This window comes from Gambusia affinis, linkage group LG19 (assembly GCF_019740435.1).
Source record: "Gambusia affinis linkage group LG19, SWU_Gaff_1.0, whole genome shotgun sequence".
Taxonomy (NCBI): Eukaryota; Metazoa; Chordata; class Actinopteri; order Cyprinodontiformes; family Poeciliidae; genus Gambusia; species Gambusia affinis.
Genome location: NC_057886.1, coordinates 2,437,674 through 2,452,015, shown reverse-complemented (window position 1 = coordinate 2,452,015; position 14,342 = coordinate 2,437,674). Strand labels below are relative to the sequence as shown.

The following is a 14,342-nucleotide window of genomic DNA, read 5'->3' as shown; positions in this document are numbered from 1 at the left end:
CTTGATGTTTGCCTCATTAAACATGAAAAAAACATCCTGTTTGAACATTCTTGAGAAAAAAAAAAGATATGTTCTCAGCACAATAACAGGATCTGGGGCACTCTTTCTCTGGAAACACACTGTGTGTTTGGTTGAGTTTAACAAATGAAATGCAGATTTGGGTGAATTAAAGTATTCAGAAAAGTGATTCCGAACTAAAGTCGGCTTTAGAGTAGAAGTCGGTGGATAAATGTGGTCAGATCTACTATGAAATAAAAAAATACAAAAAGCCTGGTTATCAAAATGTGGATATTCTGTATCATATGTAATCATTTTTGTCTCTTAATTAAAGATGAGTATCTCTGTCAAGCACCATTGCAGTTGGAGCCCATAGAAAACAGTTCAGGGGTCCCACTTTGGAGACCCCCAAGGCTTTGACTCGTTTATCTACCACACCTCGCAAATGTATTCATTCTGCTTGAGCCTTTCCATATTTTATCACCTCTACAATAAACAACTTAAAGTGAGGTAGGGTGAAAGATCACAAAATTACAAGATCACATGAAAAGAAATTCACTTCCAGTGGCTCCTGAGGTGCTTTATTTTCCAGTGAGAATGGTAACTACAACTGACATATTAAATCTACGGTGTATAACTTTTATAGTAAAATGTTTTTTTTTTTACATTTGTGTAAAGACTGTCGCCATGTCATGTCAGTTTAATATGAGACAGATTATCTGTGAAAAGATCAACCTCCTGTAGCTGCTGTTGCTGTGTGGGGAAAAAAATGCACAGACCAAAACCAACCAATCAGAGCCTTTAGGAGGGTCTTAAAGTAGTCAATCATGATCGTGTACTCGCTGTTAAATGTCAGAAAAGTTGTTGGAGAAACAACTTACCTGTTTGTCTGCCGTTGGTGGCCATGCTTATAGGGAAGGAGCTGGGAAAGAGGAAGATGGGTGACTCATACACGGCACAACTGACAGTGTCAAGACTTGGTGAATGCATAGAGATGAACCTAACATTTAACCCCTCTCTTGGACCACTAACCCATCCATCCAACCATCCATTTTCTTACACCCTTATCTCAGGATTACCAGGCAGGTAAAGATGGATGAGTTTAACAGCCTTACTGGTGAGATTACAGAGGCTGAAATTTCAGCCAACGCAGTTTATGTGAATTTCAGCTCCATCATTCCCCACATCTGCTTGGCCTGAACTCTGCCACTTGTCTCGAGTTTGAAATACAATGCCTGGGAATAACCTTTCTTTTTATAAGGCCAACATGCAAAACCTTTTTTTTTAATGTTCAATTGTACAGTGAACTTTTTGCTTAATTAAAACAATGATGCTTTGCTTATTGTTGAGTAGGTTAAAAATAACAATAATACTAAATGATTTTAGTTTTTACAATTATTAAATTTGTTTAGGCCTACGTGAACTTCGGATTTGACCATTTTTGGCCCAAGTGACAAAAAGTTTGGAGAGCCCTGGTTTAAAAGATGTGGCCTGGAATGAACCTGTTTTCTTCTCACCATGACAAACAACCTTATATTGCAACCTGCCTCAAGGTGGCAGCAGCGTACCGAACATGTGACCCACCGAACCGGAAGACAACCACCCAGAGAGAGCAGAGGCTGGTAGCGGAGAGATGGCAGCCGCGGCTGTGGCTGAGTTTCAGAGAGCTCGGTCTCTTATCGGAACTGACCGGAACGCTTCCATCGATATCTTACACTCTATAGGTAAATGGAACGGACTCTCCCGGACAGTAGGGATACATTCATTGAACGATTCGATTCGAACTCTATACTTTTGTCCATCAGTCGTACGCTGTTTAGTTAGCAGCAAAGCTACGCTACACGAGTTAGCCTAGTGCAGACCGTCACCCTTTCTGTACTGTTTGGACAGTGAGTCAGCAGCAGCCTGGCTAGCCGGTTAGCAGGATACCGGGTAGCATTGTGCTTAAGCTAAAGCTAGCTAGCCGGTCTCATTGATTTGGCTGGAAGTTCGCTGACAGCCGGCTAGTTTTGTTAGCTGACAGCTAATGTTGTTAGCAGCTACTTCTCCCGAGTCTGTCAGATGGCAGGGCCGTCAGGGAAATTACAAATACTCCTTGTCAGCCCTGTAGAATTACACAATTAAGTTCCTTTCAGGTTTTATTGGTTTATAACTAGCTAATGTGTGTTGTTTATTTTCTCATGGTGGATTATATGCATATTTTTTCTGTGGCATTTCGCAGCTTTGTTAGCCGCTTGGCTCTTTGCCATATATCCCAGTCAGTCCGGGATAGAATACTTTCATTTCGTACCGGTGCCTTACAGAATCTGACCCCAGCGCTCGGACATACTGGTGTTTCATGTTGAAACCAAACACATTATAAAATTGCTGTGTAAACGTGTGTGTGTGTGTGTTTCAGTAAAACGGGACATCCAGGACAGCGATGAGGAGGCGGTGCGGGTTAAGGAACAGAGCATCTTGGAGTTGGGTGGGCTGCTGGCGAAGACTGGACAAGCAGCAGGTAACCAGAGCCTGGGGTCGTATTCCTGAACACTTTCTTATTTAGGCACACCGAGGAGGGAAACAGCTTTGTTTGGCTGTTTTGACCACAATTCAACCAGAACACAAAGTGTTTTGTTTCAGTTTGCCTCCAAAAGTTTGACTCAGTTTTTTTTTGTTAGTTTCGTTAATGCAATGAAACACCATGAAAAGAAAGGTCAGGTTGGTGTAGAAGTTTTTCATACATGATTCTAAGAACTTCAGCATTTCAGACGCTTTCCAGGTGAAGGGTAAGGGGCCTGCAGCCTGCAGCTCCGGAACCACAAGTGGCTCTTAGGATGTTTAACATGGCTTTTAATAACTTTAGCTAATATTTCTAATGTTTTTCTTTAGAATGGGTATAATAACAAATGCATGTTTTAGCAGTTTGTCTCTTTTGTCATGGAATATTTGGACTCCGTTTTTCCTCCAGATGCTAAAATTAACAGCTGAATTTCTTTTTAGAAACAGTTTTCTAAAAAGTTTGCAACATTTGAGTTATTTCCTAGCATAATTTTCTTACTTCATAAGATAATGATAAAAAAATTTTATATTTATTTTAAAATCTAAAAATAGAAATAACAAAGCTCTGCTTTAAAACGACAACAGAGTTTCTACAGTAGATATCTAGCAAAAATTCTAAGTTGTCCTTCTGTTAAAATAAAAAGCAAACACTGACTTTGCACACAGGCTAGAAAAAATCTAGAATTAGATTTTACCTGGTGTGGAAAGAGAAAAATGATTTTGAATTTTTTTTTTTGTTTCAAATCCTATTGTCGAAAATGGGATAGCATCTGTTATGCTGTCCCATTTGTCAGTCTGTTTGAAATCTGTTTTTCCGACCATTCATACAAATATTCGTTCATCCATTCAATTATTTGTCAGTTTACTCATTCCACCAGATAGCTAGCCATCCATCTGTTCACTCTGCATCCATCCTCCATAAGATTGTTTTAAGATTTTCTGAAAAAGAAATGAGAACCTGTGAAAACTGGAGGAATCCTGTTAACAGTAACCTCGTCTTCCCAGAGCTCGGAGGCCTCCTGAAGTATGTGCGCCCTTTCCTCAACTCCATCTCCAAGGCCAAAGCAGCCCGGCTGGTCCGCTCCCTGCTGGACTTGTTCCTGGACATGGAGGCAGCCACAGGTCAGGAGGTGGAGCTCTGTCTGGAGTGCATCGAGTGGGCCAAGGCTGAGAAGAGGACGTTCCTCCGACAGGCGCTCGAGGTGAGTCCCGGTGCAGCCCGCTGTTCGGCTCCGGCTCGTTTTTTTTTCACATGCTACTTTCCAGGTCTTGTTAAGATGGGAAAATAAATCAGTTTGAAGATTTAAGTTTTCAAAAATCTGGATCTCCTTGAATTTTCGTAGTTCAGAGTGATGTGAGTATGTCCAAGGCCGCCATTTTGTTTGACGAGCATGTTTTACAGCTTCTGCTTATTGTTGAATTCAGATTCAGTACCCTATGATGGAGTATCAGGACCAGGTCAAGAATATTATTTAACTTAGGCTGCAGTGTTTCATGCTTAATTAATAGAGGTGTAACAAGTTCTCACTACATTAAAACGAAAGTAGGTAAAAGTAGGAATGATAAATGGCAGCAAGAGGCAGAAAGCATCGCTATAGTAACCAATAGCGGGACATCTAGGAGTCGTTGACCTACATCACCATCATTACTCGCATAACTGGGAAATGTTGATCTATAAACCATGCGTAGTGGTAATGTGTAGAGATGAAAAGAAATCAGAAAAAGAGACACGTCAAGTTTGTGGCAGAAATCTATAAAAATGCAGAATAAAGGTATTTTTGTTGCGCAAATTTGTTTGCTGAAGTTTTTTTGAAAGTTAAAATAAAATCCCATCTTGTTGTGAACTTGATATAACTCATTTTGTCTAGTGAGCTTTAGGTACACTGCTATTAATTTGCTTATGTGAACAAACTATACGTCTTCACCTCACCACTTACTGTCAGAATACAGTCGAAAGTGCAGTGGCTTTTTGTTTGCTTTTTTTAACTTTGCCTACTGAAAACATGTGCAACCACATAATCTTTACATTAACTATGTTTCCGAATCCAGGATGTTCCGTAACAAACATGTCAAAAGCTAAAAACGAATAAAGAGCTGTGTTTCTGTAATGCCTTCAGCGTTCCGGTTTTCTGGTGAAAGTCTGCCATTGAGTGAACCCTGAATATGTGTAATTGAAAGTAGCTAAGTTTTGTTTCCCTCTGTAATGATGTCCACTCTGAAGAGTGTTGTCAGTGTGACCTGGTGCAGTCAGTGTCTGAGTAGAAATAGGATTTTTTTTTATCACCAGCTACATGTCAGAATGTAGCTGGATTCATCATAAACTTCCTGTTCATATCTGTGAATTAGGGCTGATCAATAAATCAATAACGATATATATTGATGTAGACATATGACCAATATCAATTGACAATATGTCTGATAGGGTGTTCAATAATTTCATTGAACTCCGATCCAAAATTGCACAGCATTCTGGGAAATGTAGGCAGAGAAATAGCATTAGCTGCTCAACCTCTCAAAGCAAGGTTGACATCAACTAACTCACTAGCTCTTTGGTTACCTAGCAACAAGCTGCTATTTTGCGTAGCATCAGTTTCATGTTTTACCACAGTCACTCATAGCTGCTTAAAACCAAAAAATCAGGAGAGAAAATCATGGATACATCCGGAAAGGTCACATTCAGTTCAGTTTTATTTCAGATATTGAAAACTGAAAACTAGTCAATAATTATCCTTCATATGGTGATTCATGTTTCAGCCATGTCGTTCAGCCCTACTGTGAATTCCACTCTGCTGTCTGGTTTTAAACAGAAGGCAGAGCTGAGTATGGACCTTACCAAGCTCCGCCCACAACTGGCCCACGTGACCGCAAGTCTCACAAGCAAAGCCTCGTAGCGCATTGTTTCTATGTAAACATGACTCCATTAGTGCATAATTTCTACCGGATTTTCACAATATATCAGCTACTACAATGGACAGAGGAAATAACAAGTTAATGTCATCATCTGGGAGGAGGTTACTGGTTTTTGCAACTGAGGCCAGCAGGTGTCAGTCGGTCAGTTATGGTAGATCTGAAATTTGGTTTGATGACCTCAATATGAGAAGCTACAGACTGATAAGAGGAACCAAAGAGCTCTGTTACGGTAAAGAAGCCATTTGTTTGTTAAAATTTTATGAAATCTATTTGTTCTATTTGATGTTTGTTATGAATGACGTATAGTCACAAACAAACAGGGTAATTGGTCCAACGTTTAGAAACTACAGCGGCTGTAATGAGCCACAGCAAATGTAAACAAAGGTAAAATAACCCGAACAGGTGATCAACTCAAAACCACTAATTATTTTTAGTCTGTCTTGTTACCAAAGACGAGCAAAGATTACGTTAAAAACATAACATCCAGTCCGTTCGATATCAAGTTTCCAGGCTTGATATTTATTTCTATTATTAATCAGCGCTTCCCTGAACACAGCGATGGTTGATTGACCAGCTGTACTTTGTGCTAGAGCTTTAACTAGACCTTTTTTTTTGTCTTGTTCCAGGGACTTCATAATTCATTTTATTTGTTCTGTTGTTTGTAGTTTTTTTCCTGTTCCAGTGTTAAATGTTCATTAGAATTTAAAGTTGATTTGTCTATGAGAATGTGTTCTTAGAGAGCAAGACATTATGAGAACGGCTTAATAATTACATCATTAATTATTAAGCCATTAATAATTACATTATTAAACCATTATCATTATATGTATTGAAAAGGGTCTCAAAACTACAATATCATCACAATAACTTTTGGGACAATTTATCCTCCAGCTAAATTTGTTACCTTAACGGGCCCAGCAATAACCTGATGTGTGTGTGTGTGTGTGTGTGTGTGTGTGTTTCCAGGGATCATTCACGCAGCAGAGGAGAAAGACTGGAAGACGGCGTACTCATACTTTTACGAGGCCTTTGAGGGCTACGACTCCATCGACAGTCCCAGAGCCATCACCGCACTCAAATACATGCTGCTCTGCAAAATCATGCTCAATGCGTGAGTGGTGCATTCACAGCAGAGGGGATCTAGCTCCTTCAACTGAACTCTTCATGAGCCGTACAAATCAAACATGGCTTTCTGTGAAGTTGTCCGAAGGACTTGAGAGTAAGTTTTAGTGTAAAAGAAAATGTCATTTTTCTTCTGTTTCTGTAGCCCAGAAGACGTCCAGGCCCTCATCAGTGGAAAACTTGCTCTGCGATACGCAGGCAGACAGGTACGACTCGCTTCAGCTTTTAGAAAAACCTTTTTCCCAGTTCTCCTTATGTTTTGCGGAAGTATCCATACTGCCAGGACTTTCTTCACATTTCATCACATTACATCTCTATTGTGCTAGTCTGTCAATCTGAACCAATATGTAACTTGATGTGGAAAAAGTTCTGCAGAGTTTGAGGATTCCTGGTTTTATGAACTTCCTCCCAATGAATAAATAAAACTTGTCATGATAATACGACCTGGTTTCCTCTGTAAAATCTTATTATTTTTACATCAAACAAGTCCAACACGTGAAAACAGCCCAATAAAAAGTTTTATTTTAGCACCACTTTATAGTCCTGGTTCTGTATTACATTTATCATTGTAGCATTTCAGTCATTGTATTTTGATTCCTATTAATAGCACTCAGTCTCTTTGTCACCTTTAAGTATCATCATGGTGGCAAAATACAGTTGTTGTGTGTGGGAGTATATGCACAAGAGCAATTTAAAAATATATTCCAGAGATTGTGGCGTCTTTATAGATTTTCTTGTACAGTATTTGTCATGAGTTGAATTGCTTCAGTTATAATCAGCACACATTTGTGTTACACATGTAGATTGTTCCACCCCACTGCTTATAAGAATATTATAGACATTCAAAATATTCTGTTGGGGTACATTAAGAAGATTTAAAAAAAAAAAATAAAAAATCAGTATTTACTTTGCGATTAATTTCAAGTAAATATTTTAATCAGCTTCTCGTAGCTCTGGGCTTGTGTTGGTCCATCACAAAATCTCAATAAGTCAACAAACAGCACAAATATGTTCAGAGTATGAATATGTCTACAGAAGAATTTAACACACCTTCATTACCACGATCTGCCATTTTCCTGTGACTCGTATTTGGACTCGCTTTTTTTCCTGAGTTCATCTTGGTGAATAAACTACGTTCCTTCTGTAGACTTTGATTCATTCCTTTTCTCCTCCCAACAGACAGACTCCCTGAAATGTGTGGCACAAGCCAGTAAGAACCGGTCGCTCGCAGACTTTGAACAGGTTGGCCTCTCTGCTGTGTCTTCCTTGTTTTTCTTGTTCTTTCACTGTGAAAATGTTTACGACTCCCCTCGTTTGTGACGACGACGTTCTTCCCGCTCGACTTTAAGGCGCTAACGGAGTACAAAGCGGAGCTGAGGAATGACCCCATCATCAGCATCCACCTGACCAAGCTGTACGACAACCTGCTGGAGCAGAACCTCATCCGCGTCATCGAGCCCTTCTCCAGGGTGCAGGTAGACGCTTTTCCACCGAAGGCAAACAATTTTCCAGCTTCTGATACGTTTACTGCTGCCGAGCATGTTGAAACTTTGTGGGTTTGTTTTTTTTTTTTTTGACAGATTACACACATCTCCTCGCTCATCAAGCTCCCTAAGGTAAGCCTTGCTGCCAGTCTTTGGGTTTTCCGTCTCCCAGGGTTTCCCCTAGAAGACCCGCCAAGCTCGTTGGCAGGGCAATCACCACCATGTTTTTGTGTAAAAAAATGTTAAAAGTTACAAAAATTCAGATGTGAATGAGCTGGCATCATAATTTAGAAAAAGAAAAAAAAAACACCAATGTACAGGTTCAGGGACGGCTCAAGTTTTGCACAATCCCTCGCCCAGTTCAAAGAGTCAACCATATACCTCGCTTAATTTGTCTTTAAAAAAAAAAAACAACCCTGTTTAGAATAAACTACGCTTAGCCTGGTGGCCCGCCAGGCTAATGACACACCGGGAGAAACCTTGAGCTCCTTTATATCTCTTTTACGTTGTTATTTTGTTTTTGTTTTTTCTGATGAATGGCTACTGTGTGTGTGTTGCAGAGAGACGTAGAGAGGAAACTATCTCAGATGATTCTGGATCAAAAGTTTCATGGTAGGAGTTTTGTTTTTTGTTTTTTTTTGCTTTGCTTGCGGTTTCTCTCTGCTTTGCTGGACCTTCTCCCATGGTTTCCACTCGTGCTGTGTCTCCCTCTCCAGGTATTCTGGACCAAGGCGAAGGCGTGCTGATCGTGTTCAACGAGCCGGTGGTGGACAAGACGTACGAAGCGGCTCTGGAGACCATTCAGAACATGAGCAAAGTGGTCGACTCGCTCTACAACAAAGCAAAGAAACTCACATAAGGTCAGCACATATTTACAACTCCCCCCCTAAAAAACGTGTTTTTATTTCAATCGTTAAATGAAAATAAACACTGGTTACTAATATCGGCCCCGTTTCACTTACCAGACTGATACCGATATTTTAGTGCCGATATATTGCGTGTGCTTAGTATCAATGCTCAACCCTGTTATGCAACCATCATTCTTCTTAAACCGTCTACACAGGACGTTAGAGCAGGAACTGTTTAAAATAGTTACAGCACAATGCTTCCAGGAAATGAAATAATCGATATTTAAAAGCAGCAACTGGTAGAGAGGATTATCAGACTCAGCTTGAAGACATCCGAATACAAAACAAATGACTTTCCCTTTATTGACAACATAAACATTGACAAAGTTTATTATTGGACAGTTTGCCCGGTAATGTTTACTGTGTTAGTGGAGCCTCCAGCAGCCTCCTGACTCTTAAGTTGCAATGTCACAACAAATTTTACTGGATTATAAATAATCCCAGAAATCATTGTAAGACTCGATAATATAAATGCGTGCCTTGTTCTTCAGATATTAACTGAAACATTGTCGAAAGCCATATGTCATTTCCTTCAACTTTCTCATAATAATTGCTAATAATCCAATAAAACACAGTTCCACAAGCATACCTTGTGGATGTAACAGTGAAAATATGGATAATTAAAGAAGAGCTTAAGAAACACTTCCCATATTTGTTTCCAAATTTTTAGTTTTCTTTTCTGAATAATATGCCTTTTGCACCATTACCATTCTGCTTTTTGTAAAGCTATTTTGACAGCCTGACAATTGTTGCTAGCTTTTTCAATAGTCATGTTAGCAAGCCTGCAGATGTTTATTCTACCAGCAGACACTTTCAAAACATCCATCATCTGTCATCCATAAAATATTACAACTTAAAGCAATAAAGTTGATGCTGCTATTATGAAAAACATTTTGGTAAAAGTTTCACCACTGCAGCTTTTAACTCTGCACACAGGTGTCAGCCTGGTGCCATAAATGAGAACGTTGTTGCATTTGATTGGCCAACTTTCACCGGCGTTAATCGGGATGTCTTTGTCTCCTCAGAGAGAGTGAGAGCGTCTGTCCTCCTGTCGGAAGGGATTTGGGCCAGTCAGATCTCCTTCGTTCTCCCACCTCGATCTGGAAGGGACGGAGGAGGGGGGACAGGGAGATTACTAACATTCAACCCAGTGAGCAAACCAACCTGTTGTCCAGATAAAGACGAACCACCCCCACCCCAACACAGAAGAAGAATGGAACGGGGTCACTCCTCTATCAGCCCTCTGTTCTCCCTGCTTCTTCTCTCTGTCTCTTCCTCCTTTGGGGTTGATCAGGGCACACAGTGCTCCTCCTAGTGGACCAATCGCAGCACTGCGTTTTTTTTGTTGTTTTTTTTTTTCTCCTCTCCTCCCATGGCTGGTTTCTACTCAATGTAAAATTGGACAAACTTCACTTTTCCTTTTTTGTTTTTTTGTTTTGTTTTGTTTTTTTTCCCTTCCAGTTTCTGTCTGTGCTGGCCATCAGGGAATCTTGTAAAATAACAGTAGAGGATAAATATACAGTACTTATACATACATCTATGATAAACAATGCTAAAAGTAAAAAAAAAAAAAAAAAGGTGTTCCGTTTGTTCTGAGAGCGGGAGAAATGGCGCTTGGTTTGTCTGTATGTCTTTATTTGCCAGCCGGCGCTGAAACTGAATGTTTGCATTTTTCTATAGTTGTGGAACACCAACTACAGGCCAACAGATAAATCTCTGAATCTGCAGGGCATCAGACCCCCACCACCTCTTCCGCTGTCACTCGTTCTTTCACATGGAATAGTGGGATTGTGGGAAACACGGGGAACTTCTCTCCTGTCCACTCAAGACCACGGAACTTCCTCCCCCTCCCCATGTACTACCACTACCTGTTTGTATATAAAATTTCCAATTTCCAAGCGCGTCTGTTCATTCAAGGCTGGATATGTCCACTCCGCCCACCCTTACCTTTTTGTTTTTTTTTTTATATATAATGTGTAAGAACAGAATAAACCTTGCCTCTGAAACCTTGGATGCTCCCTCAAAGAACTTTTCTGGTTCTGAGGGGTAAGTTGGCTTTGCTGGAGAAAATTGAGCTGTAAATTTTTTGGGAACTGAATTTTGCAAAGACTTATGGGTTCACCTTGTATGAATTAGAGAAAGACAAATGCTAATAAAAAAAAAAAAAGAAACCGACAAGTTGTCAATTTTAGATACTACAAACATACTGGGTTTTGTTTTTGGGTTTTTTTAACTGATCTCTAGCTACACTTGTTTATCTCATTCTGAAGCTGCTTATTTTGTTTTCTTTTGCCAGGACTCTGACTCATTAGCTGCGTTTCCATTGATATAATTGAGCAATTTAACATTTTGAAATAAATTAGCTTAATGGAAACACACCAATTTTGAAAACTTTCTTTTTCGATGACTTTTGGCAGCAGAACGAGGTGTGTTGTTTCTTTTTTGTTTTGTTTTAGTGTATCAAATGGATTTCTTTTGCAACAGAAACATTTTTCACAGAAGTCATATGATCAACACTGTTGCCACTCGCTCAAACCACGAAGAAGAAGGTGACAGGAAGTAGCTGGAGGATAACAGCGCGATGTGTTTTTTTTTTATGGTTTTATACCATTAACAGACTTTTTCACGTGTGATTTTACTTGCGTTTATTTAATGGAAACAGCAGTTGCACAATTGTGGTTGGAATCTAAGTTGGTTTTTTTTTCATATTTGTAATGGAAACGCAGCTGGTGATAACTCAAGCACAGGTAATCTAAAAAAGCTATTTCCAAAGTTGGATGATGTTGCAAAATTGCTTTGGAATAGTCCTGAATGTGTTCCACTGTCCCTAAATTGATAAAGGAAAAAAAAGCACCTCCTATTAGTAGTTAAGGGTTTTAACTTCATGGTTGAAGGATTTCAGATTAGCACATGCTGAGTTGTAAATGGCATGGTTACTATGGTAACTGTATGAAATGGAGAATCATGGGAGATGTGATTAAAAACCGAAACAAGACAACGGATAAGCATGTAGTGGAGGAAAAACATATATAATGTAAGTCCTACAAAATATTTTCAGTTGGTCAAATGTACAAAACCAATAAATGAGAGGAAGACTTAAAAATAGAGCATAATCTGCTAAAGGAAAAATATTCTATAAAAATGTCCGTTTGTGGAACCTTGAACTTACAAGAAGAAAAAAAAAACAATAACAAACACTCACCACATTTATCTATAATCTTCAACTGCTATAATATATGACGATGCATAACAAGCATTCTTGATTTTAGAAGAGATCTGAATTTGAACATTTGATGAAGTACTTTCTTTAGGCATGAAGAAAGTACTTCTTCATTTAAAGAACGTAAAACTGTGACGGGTGACGGCTTCTTCTTTTGGCTTTTCCCTTCAGGGGTTGCCACAGCAAATCATCCGTCTTCTCTTATTCCTTCCTACTCTTGGTGTCTTCTATTCTCACACTGGTTGAGCATCATTCTGCTGATACAATCAATGTTTATCCTCTGAACATGTCCAGACTTCAGCCAGCCCCCTGCATTTATCTCTAACATCTAACATCCATCTTATGTACTAATTTGACCATCATCACCCCCAATGAGTACCTCCACATTTTGAGCTCTGCAGCCTCCAGTTCTGCCTCCTGTCTGTTTCTCATTGGCATCATCTCTAAATCATACAACATGGTCTCTCTATTGCCTTGAACGTCTTTCTTTTGATTGTTTATCACAGTAGACACTTTTCTCCGCCCATTCCAACCTGCCTGCCGACTCTTCTTCACCTCTTTTTCACTCTTACCATTGCCCTGGACTGTTGACCGTTTACTTCTACTCCCTGTAACGTCACCATTCCACTGGTGCCCCTCTCGTTCACCGAAATGTCTTCTGTCTTCCTGCAACTACTCATCACCTGCGCCCTGCTCTCACTGCAGATCAGTGTCATCTGTAAACATCATAATCCACTGAGACTTCTGTCCTTCACCAAAGCAAACAAGAACGGGCTTAGAACCCATCCTTGATGCCATCCCACCTCTTTCTTGAACTTCTGTCTCATGGCTCTCGTAGATGTCGTGCTCCACTCAAACATACTTCTCTGCCACTCCAGACCTTCTGTAATGCCACAGCTCCTCTCTCGGCAAACAACCTCCTCAAACTCTAGAAGGACACAATGCGGCTCACTCTGGTCTTCTCTGTGCTTTGCCATCAACATCCTTAAAGCAAAAACTGCATCTGTAGTACTCTTGACATGTTATATACATGTCAGGGAATTCATGTGGCCCTAAACGTAAGATATGAGTATAGGTTGGCCGTAAAATGCCAGAGTCCAAACCTTTTTGAGGATCGCTGATGTGGTGCACACTTTAAAGAAAGAAGAGATCGAGTTGGTTACAGTGCGAGGCAAAATCACATTGGGAAATGAATTAGTTACTAGAAGAAATTGGAAGTGTGCTTATACAGTAGTTGTGAGCAAAATAGTGTATTTGGAAAAACTAAGTTCAAATCCTTATAGCAGCTTTTGCTTAGACAAAATGTCTTAAGAACACTGCTAGTTCAGTTTCGAACTAATTCATGAAATAAAATGTATCACGGTTGTTTTTAGTATAGAATGAAAGGAGGGAGAAATGTTTGGCTTAAAGCGATGTCTTCAATTTTCTTTACAAATTCCAATATTTGCTGTATGTTGTACTTTCTGATAAAAGCTTCATGTCTGTGTTACCAGCTTCAGGCACCTGTGCACAGCTCAGAATGATTCCACATTTGAAACTCTTGTTTTTTTATCCCCCCCCCCCCTAGAAACAACAGGTGTGACGTTGTTTCACAGATTTCTGGTCCAGACTGGTCCAGTCTCTCTATATCGTTGATCTTGCTTGCCTGAGACCAAGATTCTGCTCATTTTCATTTGTTTATGGGTCATTGTCTTGATGAAACACTCATTTCAGTGTGTTTCATTTTCGTCATAAACTCATACGACCTCTTCAAGTGTTTTGATGCATTCAAACTGATCCATAACTCCTGGTTACGTGAGAAGTAGGCCCAACACTATCTAAGAAAGACCCCAGAACTCTATGGCATGAGTACTGAGGCAAGTAGCTTAAAGTTTGTTAGCAATCGCAAGAAAAGTGGGCAGATTGGTTCAAGAAAGACATCAACGACGAATTAACACCTTGGAAAAAGAACACTCAAGGAGAGAAGAAGACGAGTAAAGCTATTTTCTTCCCATTTGCTTGTGGGATTTGGAAAAGCACTCATCTGCAGAAGAAAGTGGGAAACCTTCCTGCCTGTGAACACGGCCATAAACAACTTCTTCATACAACCCACAAACAATCTATCAGTTGTTTGTGGGTTTAACAGAAAACTAGAGCACTATCTCACCAAGAACAACAAAG

The 14,342-nt window shown here is 39.8% G+C and overlaps 1 protein-coding gene across 1 annotated transcript; it reads left to right on the top strand.

Annotated features, from left to right (window-relative positions):
• The first annotated feature begins 1,556 nt into the window (after positions 1-1,556).
• LOC122821930 (26S proteasome non-ATPase regulatory subunit 11A-like) lies at positions 1,557-11,137 on the top strand. The gene is made up of 11 exons (XM_044100253.1): positions 1,557-1,721; positions 2,396-2,497; positions 3,544-3,740; positions 6,411-6,559; positions 6,716-6,776; positions 7,750-7,812; positions 7,920-8,045; positions 8,151-8,186; positions 8,615-8,666; positions 8,771-8,914; positions 9,988-11,137. The coding sequence occupies exons 1-10, from the start codon at positions 1,631-1,633 to the stop codon at positions 8,911-8,913; spliced, it is 1,020 nt and encodes a 339-aa protein (XP_043956188.1). The 5' UTR covers positions 1,557-1,630; the 3' UTR covers position 8,914; positions 9,988-11,137.
• The last annotated feature ends 3,205 nt before the right edge of the window (positions 11,138-14,342 follow it).